The sequence below is a fragment of the Solanum pennellii genome, chromosome 10 (assembly GCF_001406875.1).
Source record: "Solanum pennellii chromosome 10, SPENNV200".
Classification (NCBI taxonomy): Eukaryota; Viridiplantae; Streptophyta; class Magnoliopsida; order Solanales; family Solanaceae; genus Solanum; species Solanum pennellii.
Genome location: NC_028646.1, coordinates 38,602,678 through 38,620,530, shown reverse-complemented (window position 1 = coordinate 38,620,530; position 17,853 = coordinate 38,602,678). Strand labels below are relative to the sequence as shown.

General features: G+C 34.2%; 1 protein-coding gene across 1 annotated transcript; it reads left to right on the top strand.

Annotated features, from left to right (window-relative positions):
- The first annotated feature begins 14,165 nt into the window (after positions 1 to 14,165).
- On the top strand, positions 14,166 to 17,637 carry LOC107032272 (O-fucosyltransferase 20-like). The gene is made up of 6 exons (XM_015233857.2): positions 14,166 to 14,799; positions 14,877 to 15,045; positions 15,496 to 15,585; positions 15,681 to 15,964; positions 16,067 to 16,325; positions 16,936 to 17,637. Exons 1-6 carry the CDS (start codon positions 14,321 to 14,323, stop codon positions 17,164 to 17,166), a joined length of 1,512 nt encoding a protein of 503 aa, XP_015089343.1. The 5' UTR covers positions 14,166 to 14,320; the 3' UTR covers positions 17,167 to 17,637.
- Positions 17,638 to 17,853: the final 216 nt, after the last annotated feature.

Here is a 17,853-nt window from a genome sequence, read left to right as displayed (position 1 = left end):
CGATCGTTTCATTCTACTTGTTTCAAGATATTGTGTAATCCCTAAGTGGCTTTTATGCATTATGTAAGGTCTTGTGCCCATATGGTTTGATTCCGCTTTGATGGTTTAATAAGAGACATCCCTTTTAATACTATATTGTGTATCTTATATAAACATAAATATATGTGTTTGCGTGTGTCATAAAAGTAGAAGACTATGTAATCTTCTTATACGAGGAGTCTATGTATACTCGCTATGAATATATTATATGTAAGCGAGAGGTCAAAGTAAATCTTATGAAGTAATTGTAGATGAAAAATTTTAAATTTTCCTCATTTTTTAACCTATAAATGTAATAATGAATGCTAAGAGGCTAGTCTTAGTCCTCTCCGAGGACGACGACACCGATTACCTCTAGGGGTACCTCTCGGATGTGACATATTCATGGAGTAGTTAAGGCCTCATGTGGCTGGATAGTATCACCCAATTGGATTTTCATGAGTTCCCTCTAGGAATAGGGGTGCTTGGGTGGTACCTATTGATGATTGAATGGGTAAGCTCCTTTTTATGAGGATAGGAGTGAAATCCTCAATGGTGTAAAATCATATTATGTGATGAGTATAGAGGCTTAGTCTTGACTTGCCTCAACCTTGGTATTTGAGGCATGATTTGATGGAGATTTGACTAAGCTCACCCCAAGTGGGGGATAATGTGCCTAGATAGTAAGGTTTTGAGTGCCCATAATGTTCCTAGATTGAGATTCCTTGAACTTCTCTATGTTAAAAATCACCTTGAGTGATGGATATCAAGTGGAGTGACTTAGATACTCATTTTTGATCTCTTGAAATCGTCGCCTAATAGAGTGTAAGTGAAGATTTATTGAGAAATAGTTCCTACTTTAGAGTGGAATGAGGTGATGTTAAGGAGGGTGTGCATCAATTTTATCCCCAGGAGGGGGATTTGAGGCTTGATTAGGAGGGTTGGTAATTAAAGTTCTCTTAGATGAGATGAGCTCCTCTTTGGGTTTACCTTAAGTGGGGGATGATGAGTTGTGTAGTAATGTTGTTGATATCCCTATCTTTTCCTTCTATTCTTACTCAAGATGTGACCAAAGAGTTCCTAGTAACGTGTTCATAACTTGGAGTCTTGCGTATGAGTATAAGTTGAATGCTCTCCGTATGATATGCATGTCCTAGATAACACTATGTTATGCATGTTTTGAAGGATTCTTATTGCAAAAAAAGGGATTTTTGATAAATTTCATGTTTCTCATGTTGTTACGCATCCTAATTTAGTGAATGCACATTGAACTTCATGTGATGGTTTAATGATCATGCTTGATTTCACTTTTGATGTAAGGGCATTTTGGCCCCGCCTTAAGATGTTGAGATTTCTTTAAAGGAGAAAAGATAAATTCACTTTAAGAATATGTGATTTGGGATGTGTTAATATAGTCTCACTCTTGATATGTGATGGTGTATCTAGCCAATATTATTAATGTATGCCAATGAATTATAATAATTTCCCTAAATGATGCATGTTCATGAAAACTAGTGTTATGCAAGAAATTGAAATTTTGTGAAATAACTTCCTAATGTTGTGACGTGTTTGCTGTGATCTACCATTTTGACTTGATGAGAAAGGGAGTATGAGCATTCCTTGGTTAGAAGTTGTGAATTTCTCTTTAAAATGAATTGACCTTGTGAAATGCTTGAATATGAGATTTGTGACGGCATGTTAATATGTTATAAGTAGAAGAAGGTTTCCCTCTTTGAGCATATTTAAACATGGCAATGTCATGTATGGATTTGATGGCATTATGTCTAAATGATAAGTTTTGTAGTTGATCTACATTTCTCATGATTTATGTGCATTTAGTATGAATTACTTATTTGCCTCATGAATTGTAATGTTGATCATGCCTATGTGTGATTTGAAAGCTATTGCATGTAGGGCCTTATGATGAAATAATAAGCATGCCTAAAGTTGGAGAAGGTAGTCCCTCCAAATGGCAATGAGTATGAGGAAGCATGTGTATGATGCATATATAAGAGCATTCCATGCTTGCTTGTGTTGCATTAAGTACATAATGATATGAAGTTAGTGTGCCTTGTGAATTTGGTTTGTTGACTACTATGTTGTATTGATTTTGAATGTTGTTTCTTACTAGTGGGGTCACTAATTCCTTGGAAGTGTCTTAAGTGTCATTCGAGGATAAATGCTCCCAAGTGGGGGATATTGTAACAACCCTCAAAATGAAATAGGATGAACTAGAGCCTCATGTGTGTTTTAAGATTTAATAACTTGTTAATAAGGTAAGAAATATCTTGTAATATTTTGTTTGAAGAGTTTTGAAGTCAAACGTCAAAAGACGACCATGACGTCCGGAAACTAGTTTTTTGTGTTCTAGTGTGTCTTTGTATGTTTTACTTGTTTTGAAGCATTGTTTGGAATCAAATATGATATTAGGGGACCCTAGTATCTAAATGGTCATGTTTAGGGTCGAAACGTCAGGGTACGACTCCAAAAGGACCTCCGCAAGTGTCCTTGAGGAGGACCCAAACGTTTGGCAAGAGGCTGCCAAAACAGCCTCATTGACGCCCATGGTTGACGCCCCTTCAACCAATACACTTAGTTGTGGGAGATTAGCCCCAAAATGAGGGAGTATCTAAACAAAAAATGGAGCAACAGGACGGCTCGTCATCCTGGTGACGGCCTGTCAATGGTGGCTGTCGAATGGCACCTGCAACACTGCAATGTCTCGGCCAGCCTAGGGGTGAATTTGTAAATTTAACTCGTGTTCTAATTAAAGGGTGGACGGTTATTTTACCTATTTTGGGGTCTTTTAAGTTAGTTAAAACATTGAAACCCTATTTTAGAAATCATTCTTCAAATTAAACCCTCTCTCTCTCTCTCTCAGAAACAAGATTCTCTCTAGAACTCCATTGGAGACCAAGCTCAAGGTCAAGCTAGGTGATGGATATGCAACTTATTATTCTTCAATTTTCTTGGTTTTTCAGTCAATTAGGTATGGTAAATCTTGGTCCTTGGATAACCTTTCATACAAGGAGTTTTATCAATGATTTTCCAAAAGAGTTTCTATGATCAAAATTCCCAATTTCCAATCTAAGCATGGGTTCATTGTCAAATGGTATTCAAAGTCATTGTAATGATAAAATTTATGTTTTATCAAGGTTTTAAGATGATTTTTATTGTAATTCCTTAAAGAACCCATGATCTCCCTAATCTCTAAATTTAGCCTATAAAGTGGGTTTTGTAATCTTGATTGGATGTTAATGGAATTATGTTTAGACTGTGATGTATTTTTGAATGGTATCACTATCTCTATCTATTGATTATGAATTGTTAAGGATTGATCTATGATGATCATGGATTGGATAATTGGTAAGTTGACCTAACTTCTAGTTTATAGTATTGGAATTGATGTTGTATGGTTTGGTCCACTTATGGTAGCGGTGTTTACTTCTTGTCTATCTATATATGTTGTGATCATCGCCTTGAGGGCAACAGATGTAAACTGAATTGATATTATGATGATCATGAGTATGAAAGTTATTTATGTATTCCTCAATGTTAGCATCATGATTAAGGTGTATTGATAATGTAAAGTATAATGTGAATGATGATGTTAGGGTAAGGTATGGTCTACATGCTTGATTGTGATAAGTACTATTATAGAATGACCCCTACCTATATAACCCTATATGAATGTGTGATCTTATGCATGCTAGGAGTCTTTTATTCACATGTTGAATATGCTATTGTCTCCTATTATGAAATATGGGTGTGTGGTCTAAAGTCCCTAAATGCTCTATAGGTGAGTTGTTCATGACTTGAGGATATTGTTTATATGTTGTGATCTTAGAAGGGTGGTTTCCTATATTATAATGTTATTGCTATTATGTGATCTCGAGGACCAATATGTACACATACTTGATGCATAACTGTTAGTATGATATGTTTATGGTGTTAATTGAAAGGATAATTCTCATATGCACCGTTATATCTTATTACGCATGAAAAGTGTATGACTAACGAACTATGAACATATGTTGTCTGAAGGTGTTTATGTAAAAGGCTTTCTCACATATGTATATATACACATGAATGTAGAAATGAACAATGTTATGATAATCTAGTGAAAGTGAGTCTTTTGAAAGGTTTCCTCAATTGTACTCTAAACTAGACTATGTTATAAATGTATGATTATGTGAAAGGACATTCTCACATAATGTAGGTTCTATGATGAAATGCCATTCTCATCTTAGAAACCTTTGAGTTATATGATGTACAAGGGAGTAAGTCCCTAAAGCCTTCTTTATGAACTAATGATAAGTAAAGGCCTAAAGATATTAAAGAGGGAGTTCAAGCTTATAACCGAGTGGATATGTACAATGAGGAAAATACCTCTCCACTAATGCAATTGGTTGGGTCATCTAAGTGATATTCATGAGATGGAATCCTCTCCATTAATGCAATAGGTCAGGTTTCTAGAAGCAATCTCCCTATCCCTTAATTGTGTGCCCCCGTAGGTTCTAGCTAGTGGATCCACCTAAATAGCTATTATGTAGGTTCTACCTTGGCAAGTAGAACAACTTCTTTTGGTGTGAAGTTATATGACACCGAATTTGAATCCTTGAAGATTTACTTAGTGTAGGTAGGACTATGGACCCTATTTATGCATTGGACAAGTGTACTTTAAGGGAGGTTATGATTAGATTCCTTTATGAAATAAGGATTATGGTTCATGTATGTTGAGATGAATGCATGTTAAGGTTAACTTTACTTATATCAAGACATAAATTATGATTATACATGTGAATTACACTTATGGATTATAAATGGGTTTGTTTAGTATATGTGGACGTATGAGACTCCATGTGTACATTACACAAGTAAGCTTGTCAAGGGGTTGTCAGAGTGGTTTACGTATGATATGAACTAATAGGGTCATGACTAAGATGAAATGAATGAAAGAGTTATTATGTGAACATTTATGAAGTATGTTAGTCTTATGTATAAGGTTAAGTGCATGTGTTGTGTCTTATTTAATGTGATGTGCCTAAGTCTAGGGTGACTTGGATTACTTGGTGTGAGTAGTATTAAGGGATGCTACTTGTACATTGCACTAGTGTGACTTGGGGTTGTCTTGGGTGATGGTTCTTATGTGTAGATTATTCCTTATGATGTGATTATGACTTTATGAATATATGTGGTTGGATTGATGAAGCCTATATATGAAAGATCATATTTAGTGACCTTAAGGTGATATATTGTTGTATTACCTCTAAAACGACTTAAGTGAAACTATAGTCTATCGCTTGTGTCTTAATGTTTTGAAGTCCTAAAATGGTTTAAATAAGGTTAGCAGTCAGTGGTTAAATTTTCATGAAGTTTGGAGGTCAAACGTCTAACAATGTCTATGACGTTCGAAAGGTTTGCCTTGAAATAACCTTGTGTGTCTTAGTGTGTTTCGTCGAGTTTTACGTGTTCCTTTTGGATAAAATTGATGTGAGAGGTCCTAAACTAGTATAATAACATATTCGGGTTGGAAACGTCCAGAAAAAATTCCCCAATGACCAACCAAGGGTCCTTGAGGAAGGACCCAACATGTAGCCAAAAAGCTGTCAAAACCAGCCTCACTTACGGTTGGCAATCGACGGCCAGTAAGTCAGTCGGCGCCCCGTAGGTGTAGGTAGTAGGCTGACACTTAGTCTGGTGGAATTGGACTTCCAATGACCAGACTCTGACCCAAAACACGAACCAACTGGACAGTCCGTTGGTTGGGCTATAAGGCGTCGATGGGCAGGCGTAGGTGAAGTCTGCAATTTCGGAGCTTCACTGTAAAGTGAAAAAGTGAAGTGGTAACTTCACCCCACGTCAAAAGAAGTGTTTAGATGGTTTACTAAGGGTATTATAGGTATTATAAATAGGTTTATAAGTCCTAAACACCTAGATGAATTCATTATTCTAAATCAAAACCCAAATTCTCTAAGAAATTCTCTAGACTTGCATTAGAGCCAAAACTCAAGATAGAGCTTGGATTGAAGATTTCTTTGGTGATTCTTCATAAATTGTTCATCAAATTCTTGGTATAGCATCAATTTAGGTATGGTCATTCATCCTTGAATCTCTTTTCTTGAAGGAGCCGAACTTCAAGGTGATTTCCAAAGTCTTTCAGAGATGAACCTGTCCAATTTTTATATCTATCCATGGTTTCTTGCATAAAATGTTTTGAATCATTATATATTGATTGAATTGATGTTAATTTGATTGTTTTAACCTAATTACTCTATGAACCCATTTAATTCATGAACCCTAGTTTTGACTACTTTGTGTGTGACTTGATTATGTCCTAATGCCATTGAATTCTTATGTAGTTTGATTAGGGCTATTGAATTATGATAGAATCATATTATAATTGTTAATATGCTTCCCAAAATTCATAAATTTATGTTGAATTATATTTGATTCATTGCCTATTGTAAGTATTGAATTGAATGATGATCATGGTCATGCGTAAGGGCCTTTGAGTATTATGTTGGATGATTTAGCCATGGATTGAAGTTGTGAGAGTATATTGGTGGTAAACTGCCCTAATTCTCGTTATTTTATGAAAATTGGTTCTTGAATTATATTGTGATTGGTATGTTTCACTTATGGTGGCGGTGTTATGTGCTTTATTTGTGAATGATATGGCCTCGTCAGCGTTACTTTATAAATTATGATGATCATGGCCTTGTCGGTATTACTTGATATATTATGATGGTTTGTGTAGTTTATTTATGTGAAGTATGATCATATCTATCTATATGTGAGTAATTTGAAAGTATGTATTCTTTTATTAACATTAGGCGATCATGTTAGACTATGACTATGTCCTTCGTGTGTAGTCTTAGAGTTGGTGCATGATTCTTCCTACTTGGTTATGTGAGTCCTATGATGGTTATATTTATGATATTATAGTAGTGAATAGGGTGACCTACAGATGATTTTGGTTATGCTTATGTTCTTCTAGAATGATATGTTATATGTGAAGTATGTGTGTGTCTTGTTTTGGTAGACTTGTATCCCTTACTTGATATATGTATAATATGAATATGAGTTTTTAAATTACTATGATAAATCTTCTTAGTCTTGTATGTGTGATTGACATATGACCTTGAACATTGCTAAGATGGTTCTTTTATGTGGAGCCTTCATCCTAGATATAAGGTTAAGATATCTTTGAAGTTGAAAGTCGTAACAGTATCCTTCTTAAGTGAATGGTGGACTTAGGGATTGATTGGCTGGAATGGCATGAAATCATCCTTAGGAAATTCATTGAGCTATTCTCTTAGACATTGTAGGTAGCCTTAGTGGACCTCTTTGGTAAGGTGAATTGTGATTGGGTTATGAACTAGATATGAAACCTCTTCATGTGATCCTTTATGTGAGTTACTCTATGAGAAAAAAGTCTAGCACTGAGTGAGTATGTCTAGGGAAGTATCTCTAGTTAAGGATGAGGCTAGAGTACAAAGAAACCCTTCATATTCCTTAATCATGTGCCTACATGGGATGTGTCCAACTTCTACCATTGGCAAGTAGAACACACTTTATTGGAGTAGGGTTGACTCCGGATTCCATGCCTAGATACCATGGTCTATGTTGGTTATTGCTTATTCTCATCATATGGGATACCCACTAGTATTTGAGAAGTTCTATGAAGTTTAGGTGGTGTTATGGGATGCTATCTAGACATTGCACAATTAGGCTTTGAAGATATTAGTGAGTGAGTCCCTAGGTCTTCTCCAAAACCATTGCTTGAATGTCCTTATGTGATGGATTTCTCTTAAATGAACTAATGAAGATAATGGCTTAAGTTAAAAAGCATGATAAATGAATAAGTACTTACCTAGAGTAGTTTAAGGGTTGTCTAGTTAAGGTGTGAAGGGGGCATAGGAATGGTCACTTCATATCTTACCTAGGGAAGTCTTAAGAAAGACTCTAGATAGGGAATTTGGCTGATACATTAGACATGATCTAAACTTAGGTAGTATTAAGGATTATTTAGGTAATCTTGGAGAGGGTGTATGTGTGTTCTCTTCTTGCATTACTTAAGTAAGTCTTTTGATAACCTTTCGGAAGAGAATATCATATTTTATAAATGTTATTGTATGAAGTGAGTAAGAATGATATTATCCTAGGTACTCTAAAGGATCTCTTAGGTGTGTGTTAAGGGATTGTATGGGTGGTCGCTTCAAAACTCACTCAAGTGAACCTTAGAATTACCTTTGTTAGGATGATCTCATATTTATGTGTTTTGGATATACTTTGATGCTATAATGTGAAGTGAGAATTTTATTGGAATTTACAGTGAACTTACAGTGAAGTCACTGTAAGCTTACTGTAGGTTTACTTAATGTTCCTATGTATTAAGTATAAATTGTAATGTCTCCTAATTGTGTTGTTTGGTGTTTAAATGTGATTCTTATGCTTATACTATGAAGTTTTAATCAAAAAGAGCATATTTCTCATAAATGTCCCTTTTCATGATTTTATGCATTAAGTCATACTTAGTACGTGTGATTGTACTAATTCCATACATTTTGTTACATCTAAAGGTGTAGGTGGAAGGTGAGAAGGATCTTGAAGCAAAGCTTTGAATCTAGTTATCGTTCAAGCATAGTTGAAGTATGTCTAGACTTGACTCGAGGGCATAATAATCTTTAGACTTCTTATTTCAAAGCATTGTAATAGATATTAGATTGTTATATTTCGATTGTATGGGCCGTGTCCCAAGTATTTCTTACAGTCTAAGGATGTCATATATTTAGACTTAGTGTTTTCTATGATTTTTAATGTGAAAGATGATTTATTTCGTGTGAAAAGTTTTATTTCCGCACTACTTTTCATACTTATATGCAATGAATGATGTCTAAGGGCTTGTACAAGACCTCCGAGAGGTCAAGTACGCCGGTCGCACTCCGATAGTGTCATATCTTCTAGGGTATGCTCTCGGGATGTGACAATTGTACTAAGTATTACTTAAGAGTTGCTTAAGTAAAAGAGTTAGGATAAAAACGAAGGTAATGTATTGGAGCTATTGAATGTGTCTTAAGTGTGATAAATGGCTTCATGTGTTGTTATGAGTGGTATTCCATGTCTATATAATGTATGTTAACCATATTGTGCTCATTGTATCAAATGCTTATGAAGTTTCTCAAAAAGGCATGATGCATGATTTCCAACCAAAAGTCCCTTTTTAAGCATGTTTTTGCATGGTAACTATACTTAGTGCATTCTTATATTAACATCATTCTTCTTCATCTTTTTACACAAAGTGTAGGTGGTGGTGACTCATGGATCTTTCCTAGAATGAAGGGCTTGGATTCTTATTCCCAAGTTCAAGTGGGCCCTTAAAGATTCAAGGACCATATGTCAAGAGTTTTCTTTAAGTTCATGTACTAGATAGTAGTTGTTTTTGTATTATAAGGGTCGTGTCCCTGTTGAGTTTTATTTGTGTTATAAGATGGCTACATCGAGACTTAGTACTTCCATTGTATTTTAAAAAGATTTTAAATAAGATGACTTTTAGTCTTGTGTTATATTGTGAAAAAATTTTAAAAATTTCGCTATTTTTATGTCTATGCGATGAAAGATGCCTAAGGGCTTGTATAAGACCTCCGAGAGGTTAAGTACGTCGTGTTACGTCTGCGGGGTACTCCCCGGTCATTACAATATACATGAAAATTCCTGAAGGATTCAAAATGCCCAAAGCATACATTTCAAAGCCTTTTGAAATGTACTCAATTAGATTGCAAAGATCATTGTATGGTTTGAAGCAATCTGGACGCATGTGGTAATTGTCTTATTGAATATTTATCTAAGGAAGGTTATATAAATGATGTGATTTGACCATGTGTGTTTATAAAGAAAACAATATTAGGGTTTGTTGTACTTGATATGTATGTCGATGACATAAATCTTATTGGAACTCCAATGGAACTTCACATAGCAATCGATTATTTAAAGAATGAATTTGAGATGAAGATATCGAAAAGATAAAATTATGTCTCGTTTGAAAATAGAGCATTTGACAAACAACATTTTTGTTCATCAATCTGCATACACAGAAAAGGTGTTGAAAATATTGTATATGGATGAAGCATCTCCATTAAGTACTTCAATGTTGTTCAATCACTTGATGTGAATAAAGATTCATTTCGACCTCAAGAAAAGAATGAGGGAATTCTTGGTCCTGAAGTACCATATCTCAGTGTCATTGGTGCACTAATGTATCTTGCTAACACTATAAAGTCTGATATAAATTTTTTGGTTTATTTTTTAGCAAGATGTAGTTCTGCTCCTACTAAGAGACATTGGAATGGGATCAAACACATATTGCGGTACCTACAAGGGACTATCGATATGGGTATATTTTATTCTAACTATTGTAGCCCAGACCTTGTTGGCTATGCTGATGCAGGATATTTGTCTGACCCACATAAAACTAGATCTCAAAGAGGTTATGTATTCACATGTGGGGGTACTGCCATATCTTTGAGTCTAGGAAACAGTCTACTGTGGACACGTAACCAAATCATGTTCAGATAATATTTATTCATGAGGAAAGCCGAGAATGTGTGTGGTTAAGGTCCATTATACACCTTACTCGAGAAAAAAGTGGTTTGAAATGCGACAAAGTACCCACAATTTTATATGAAGATAATGCAGCATGCATAACACAACTCAGCGGAGGATTCATAAAGGAGATAGAACGAAACACATTTCACCAAAGTTTTTCTACACCCATGAGCTCCTGAAGAATGGTGCTATCAACATACATCATATTCGTTCGAGTGATAATGTGGCTGATTTATTCATCATGTCTTTACCAACCGCAACTTTCGAGAAGATGGTATACAAGATTGGAATTAGAAAACTTGTGCAGCTAAATAGTGATTTTCATCAGGGAGATTAAAATACACGTTACTCTTTTTTCCTTAATCATGGTTTTATCCCACTGGGTTTTCCTGATAAGGTTTTTAATGAGGCAACTAGTAATGCGTTTTAGGAACAACTATTTAAATTTGTTATTTTACTAAGAATTTTATTTTACATGGACATCCAAGGAGGAATATTGTAAACAAAATTAATGAATGTCCATTGTACCCCTCTTATGCCTATAAATGGCATTGTAACCTATTTGGAAAATACACCAAAAAATAAGGAAGATAAAAGTTTTCTATTTTATCTCTCTACTACATTCTTCTCTTCTTGGTTGTTATTAGTTTATTTTTAGTATTTAGTCTTTATTTTATAATATTATTATTTTTTTAAAATTCAATTTAATAAACATAATTAAGATTCCTATTTGATTTGAAGAGAGTGGAAAAAATCAAAATAACTAAACTCAAATATAATTACACAAATGAATAAATAGCCTAAATATATTGTCATCTAGATAAATAGTTTAAATGAATTATGAGAAGAGGACATTTTGGTATTCATTCTTTGAGTTCATTTTGGCTCATCTAACCATAATGCTTTGAAATTATAATAGCAATTAGTTGATTGATTTTTCAAGAACAAGAACATTACTTATAATTTTCACGTTATAAAATCTTTATTTTATGTTAAAGTTAATTAGTATGTAGAAGTTTCCAGGATAAAGACATTACTCGCTATTTAATTATAACCATTACTTATTTAGGTTAAAAATATATTTATTATAATTAACAAACCCATTATATCTCATTTATTTTTCAAAAGTATATTTATTACTTTCTCCTCCTCCTCCTCTTCCTCCTCCTCCTCCTCCTTCTCCTCCTTCTTCTGCTGCTGCTACTTTTGTTTTACACTTTAAATAATAGTGTATTTTTATTATTTATTATAAAATCGTTATAAATTACACTATTGTTCTTTTAGTACTAAAAAGGAAGACCACAATGTATTTTTTTTACATCTTTTCCTTATGAAATCAAATTATACGTCTACATAATTATAGAAAGAAATAACTATATTATTTTTATAGTAGAAGAAGCTCTCAAAAGAATATTTAAGATTTTCAAACTTAGATACATGCCTATTCAATACATATTAGACATAGAAATTATTTTATATTTACTAAATTGTTTGTGTTTTTGATGACTGTGCAAAGCATGAATGAAGTTACTGAATAAAAAACAAAGACTTAAGTAATCGACGGTCACTTAAAGTTGTCCGCACAATTCACGTGAACACCCATCTCAACTGAGACTTGTACCTATTGAACACCTCTATCACTTCGAATTGATACCTTTTTGACATTTTTTTGACAATCAAATAAAAATTAATGTATTTGAGATATACTCGCGATGATATAACACAACAACGAGTTAAATTGTGATATATGTCATTTGAATTCAAAAAATTATATAAAAATATATTATAAGGAAATATGTCAAATTAAAAAAATAATAGAATAGTAAAAATGAACCCTACACAACCCACCTACCCACCCAAAGCATTTCTGGTAGTAACAAGTTCACCGACCGTCCACCACATGGTGATCAGGAGAATCAACACCATAGTTACTACCTATCCTCTTCCTTCTATACCGATTTGGTAATTTTCATCAACATCATAGCTGGCATTTCTACAATTTCATTGTCTTCTTAAACATTAATAAAGATTTGTTGATATTTTTTATATTGTGAGCTTTTTAGGGCTTGAATTTCTTAACAATTTCAAAGAAAATAATTTTAGATTTGAAGTAGTTTTGCAAAAAAAAAATGGAGGTTCACCGAATGTTTTTTACCAATTAGATTTTTATTCTTTTTAGTTAAATTCCCTTCTACATATTTAACTCTTTGAATTTTCTACATTTTATAATGTCAGAATTTTTCAGTTGTATCAATCAACTCTTCTGATTTTCTTTTTTTTTTACTGTTATTTATTTAATGAGTGTTTTTCGAGTAAGATATCAAAGACGATGGGGATGATGGTGGAATGATGGTAGAAAGGAAAAATGAAGGAGGATATATAAAGGGGGCGTGACAGAAGGTGGCAAAAAAATTTAGCCTGGGACTGGTGAGGAGATGTGGTGAGGTTGTTTTGAATTGGGGAAGAAGACATGTTTTAGGGATTTTTAAAATGTTGAAATGTTTGCTTTAGTTTTTAAATGTTGACGTGTTATTTTGTGATTGGTCTATAAGTTGTTTTATTTTGTTTGAGGTGCTTCTTAGAGGTGTACTATACCTATGATGTCATGTCATAAAAAATTATTTAATAGGTACATATAAATAAAAGTGTTAACTAGGTATAATTATTAATTAAAGTGTCTAAGTAAAATATAAATAAAGAAAATTTTAGACGACCATAAATGACTTGAGCCAAAAACAAAACATAAAAAAGGCAAATGTGCAAAGATTGTAGGCCTCATTTGTTTTCATTAAGATTAAGAGGTCTGAGTCTGAATACACATCTGAATATTAAAATTTGCATTAAGATTCAGATGTTTTGATCTGAATACACATCTGAATATTAAGATGTGGTCTCTAAATCTGAACACTAAATAATTAATACTGTTTGTTTTCAATATATGAATGTGCATGTGTAATTAACATTAAATTAATTAAATATCATAAAAATTTCATTTCAACAAAATATACCGCTTTTGATTAAAAAAAAGTTTTATTTGTTTTAATAATCCTGATTTGGAAGTACAATTTTTTTCATTCAAAAACCTTGGTAAACGTCAATATACCAACAGTGTTCTTGACACAGTCAATACAAGAAAATTATTAATATAAAAAAAACTTGAAAGGATTTATGAAAATTTACCAGTTCAAGAGGAAAAAAATGGTATTTGATTGAGAAAAGAGAGAAATAAAGTTTTTAGTTATGTGAAAAAAGGCACGCTTAAAACAGAGATTTGTTCATATCTCTTCAGAGCCATCAAGAGATTTTTTTAAAAATAAAACAAATGAATTTAATGGGCTGAATCTGAATGATTTAGTTTCAGACCTAAAAATCAAATGAACTTAATAGGTTAAATGTGAATGATTAATGATTAAGATTCAGACCTTTATTAAAGGCAAACAAATGAGGTCGTAATGTATGTTATGAGAGTGGAGTATGGGCAATATGGTCAAAAGAAGGAGAAGCCCAATAAAACGTTAAAATTGAATAGAATAATAGAGGATATGTTGGGAGCCCTTTAATGGAAAAAGCAAACGAGGAGTACAAGCATACCTTGTCTGACTTCCATAATACCAAACGCACTTTGTTTATCGCCGCCCAGCAGCTGCCCATTTTTCTTTCTCTTATACAAACAAACTTTCAATGTTAGTGTAGGATGGGTTTATCAAAGAATCATCAATGTTACATTGCAGTGCCATCTCACATAGTCAATTCACATCTTCAAAATATGCTCTCATCTGAAAAGAAAATTACTCCTTCTTTATCTCGTAAGTTTAAGCTTTTGCTAACTAATCCAAGATTCTGGATTTTCTTAGTTTTTCTATTTGGTTTTGTTGGGTTGTGGTTGGACTTTCTTCCTTTCTCACAAAACCCATGTTCCATTTCCCGTGAATTATTTACTGCGAGTGAGTTCTGGAAGCAACCTGATGGATTGGGTTACAGGCCTTGTTTGAATTTCAGTGAGACAAGTAGAGAAATTCTCAAGGACAAGACTAGGTATCTGATGGTTGTGGTTTCTGGGGGAATGAATCAGCAGAGAAATCAAATTGTTGATGCTGTTGTCATTGCTAGAATTCTTGAGGCTGCTTTGGTTGTTCCCATTTTTCAAGTCAATCCTATTTGGGCTGATGAAAGGTTTGCTCTTTATTCGGGACCTTCCATTTTTACTCTCATTTCCAATTATCTGTGATATTTTGAATTGTATTATGCAGTGAGTTTTCTGATATTTTCAACTTGGATCATTTCAAAAATGTTTTGGGGAATGACGTTCGAATTGTTTCATCACTTCCATCTACACACGTGATGACAAGGCCAGTAGAGGAGAAACGGACCCCTCTTCATTCTTCCCCTCAATGGATACGGTCACATTACACCAGAAAGGTCAGAAAGGTTTTAGAGTTCCTTCCCCTTTGTCTCTTAGTAAGACCATAGCTTAAAAGTTCAACTCCAACCTAAAAAATGGAATGCAAGAAAAAGATGATGATCATAACATTGTATTTACTTTGTTCTTGATTGCATTCCAAATTTTGTTCTCTTAAAGTTATTAAACTTGTGGTGCTTTAGTTGGCTGGCAAAGTCTTAGAATTGACTTATGACAGCTCGAGAGAATTTTTTTACTCTTTGATAAATCACAGTTACCTAAAATTTAATATAGTAATACTACTTCAGAGCTTAGACAAGTATATTTCATTGGCACAAGCTTGATTCAGTATTTTTGTTAGTCTAACACGAGTTTCATAGAGAAAAAATAGTTGAAAACAAGTTCTCTGTTTTTTCAAGATGATGCTGAAAGTTCTTGTACTTAAATAGTTCTGGTTGATCTTGCTGCAGCTGAGAAGGGATGGAGTTCTTCTTTTACGAGGTCTTGACTCAAGGCTATCTAAGGATCTACCATCTGATCTTCAGAAACTTCGTTGCAAGGTAGGTGGCTTTTAATCTGGATACTCCACCTCATTCCAGTGGTAACAAGAATTAAAATATGGCATAATCTAATTTATTTTTCTGTGAACTATTAGGTGGCTTTTCATGCTTTGAGATTTAACCCATCAATCTTAGAGCTCGGTAACAAACTTACAGAGAGGATGAGGAGCAAGGGACCATTTCTTGCTCTACATTTGCGAATGGAGAAGGATGTGTGGGTGAGGACGGGATGTCTTCCTGGTTTAAGTCACGAGTATGATGAAATGATAAACAATGAGCGGAAACGTAGACCTGACCTTTTAACTTCAAGGTCAAATATAACCTACCATGAAAGAAAGCTTGCTGGTCTCTGCCCCTTGAATGCATTGGAAGTTACAAGGCAAGTGTAATACTTCCTGAGGAAGTGTTCCTTTTGTTCCCTTATCTTTTGATGCACTTAAAAATTGTTTCTGTATTTAACAGATCTGCAATCTCTGTTTAGGCTGATCAAGGCTCTGGGAGCTCCAAAGGGCGCAAGGATCTATTGGGCTGGTGGCACTCCGTTCGGTGGGAAAGAAACCTTGCAGCCATTGACTAAGGAATTTCCTCATTTCTATAACAAAGAGGATCTTGCTTTGCCTGGGGAGCTTGAAACATTTTCAAAGAAAGCATCACTTATGGCTGCTATTGACTACATAGTGTGTGAGAACAGTGACGTGTTTATGCCATCTCATGGAGGAAATATGGGCCATGCTATCCAGGTACTGCCTCCAGTGTATAAGCTTCTTGGTAATACTTCAAGAACATTGGTCCAGAAACCTACAGACTGAACTAACATGAACTTAGAAACATTTATGACTTGTAGTTAGTGAGTGAGTTTGTAGAAACTTAAATTATGAGTAGGAAAATACAAGTCACTGAAGATAGTTTCCATAACAACCCACTCCTGGCCCCTCTATAGTTTCACACTCCTGAACCCTCTATAACCTAACCATTGAAAAAAGATCCACAAGAAATTTTTAAAAATTCAAATGTAAAATTTTAATGTTGTCGTTTGGAGCTCAAACACATGCCATATACTCTCAACCTGTTCTTCTGATCTACCGTATTATTTTTTGGGGAACTATTCATCTGATCTGGTTCTTTTTGTTTTCTTCCTTAATATTGTCCATGATCTTATTACCTATCAAAAAAAAATTCCATAATCATCTTGGCCTTGAGATAAATATGCAACTGAAAACTGTGTATGATATATGTTTGGTTCATTCTGTTACAAGCCCTTCTTATAACCTAACAATCCCTACAAAAATGCCGGGGTTGGATTATTTAAGTTTTCTTTATTATTGTTGATTGTGGTCGTTTTTGTAACAGGGACACAGGGCCTATGCAGGGCACAAAAAGACTATCACTCCTAATAAGAGACAGATGCTCCCACATTTTCTTAACTCATCTCTCTCTGAGTCAGAGTTCAACAAAATTATACTGGACTTGCACAAAGATTCATTAGGTCAGCCAGAACTCAGGAAGAGAGGAAGGGATGTTACGAAGTACCCCGTCCCAGAGTGCATGTGCAACAGTACTACTATCCATTCCTCCATGTAACTCCTTTCAGATCACAAGCAGCTAATCACACATTCTTACAATGATTTACGAACAGTGGACAATCTGAATCAGGAACTACCTGCTAGCTGCATCTGATGGATTAGTCTCCCTTGAGATAGTCTTGTTAATTCCGAAACAGGCTTTCCTGAGGTGTTACCATTTTTTAAGGGATGAAGAGGTAGAAACACTTAGATGTTGATGCCGAGCTTACTGTGATTCAAGAGCAACGTCACCATACAGACTAGAGCATCATCATATTCTTTCGTGCTTCTTTGTTTGTATATCTCTTTGAAGTTAGGGAGATTAGAGGCAAATCCAGAATTCAAAGTTTATTGTTCCTACTACAACCTCAAGTCATAAGCTACTGGTTACCGTGATCACATAGGGAAAATACATATTTAATTCAATTCATTCTTTACACATTTATGTTTAGGGAAAGAACATGTTATTTAATTCATTTCATTCTTTACACATCTATGTACTCCATCATAAGCGATGTGCATTCTATATTCTTATTTTATTAACTTTATATTATAATAATAAGCCAACAAGTAAAAGGACTTTAAAACTGCAGAGCTTAATTGTACTACATGTTGTGTGAGTTATACTGCTTATTTGGTCTTATCTTGTTGATAAGTGAGCACGTGTATTGCACACTTCTCTTTTAGCAAACCATCTGCTATTTCA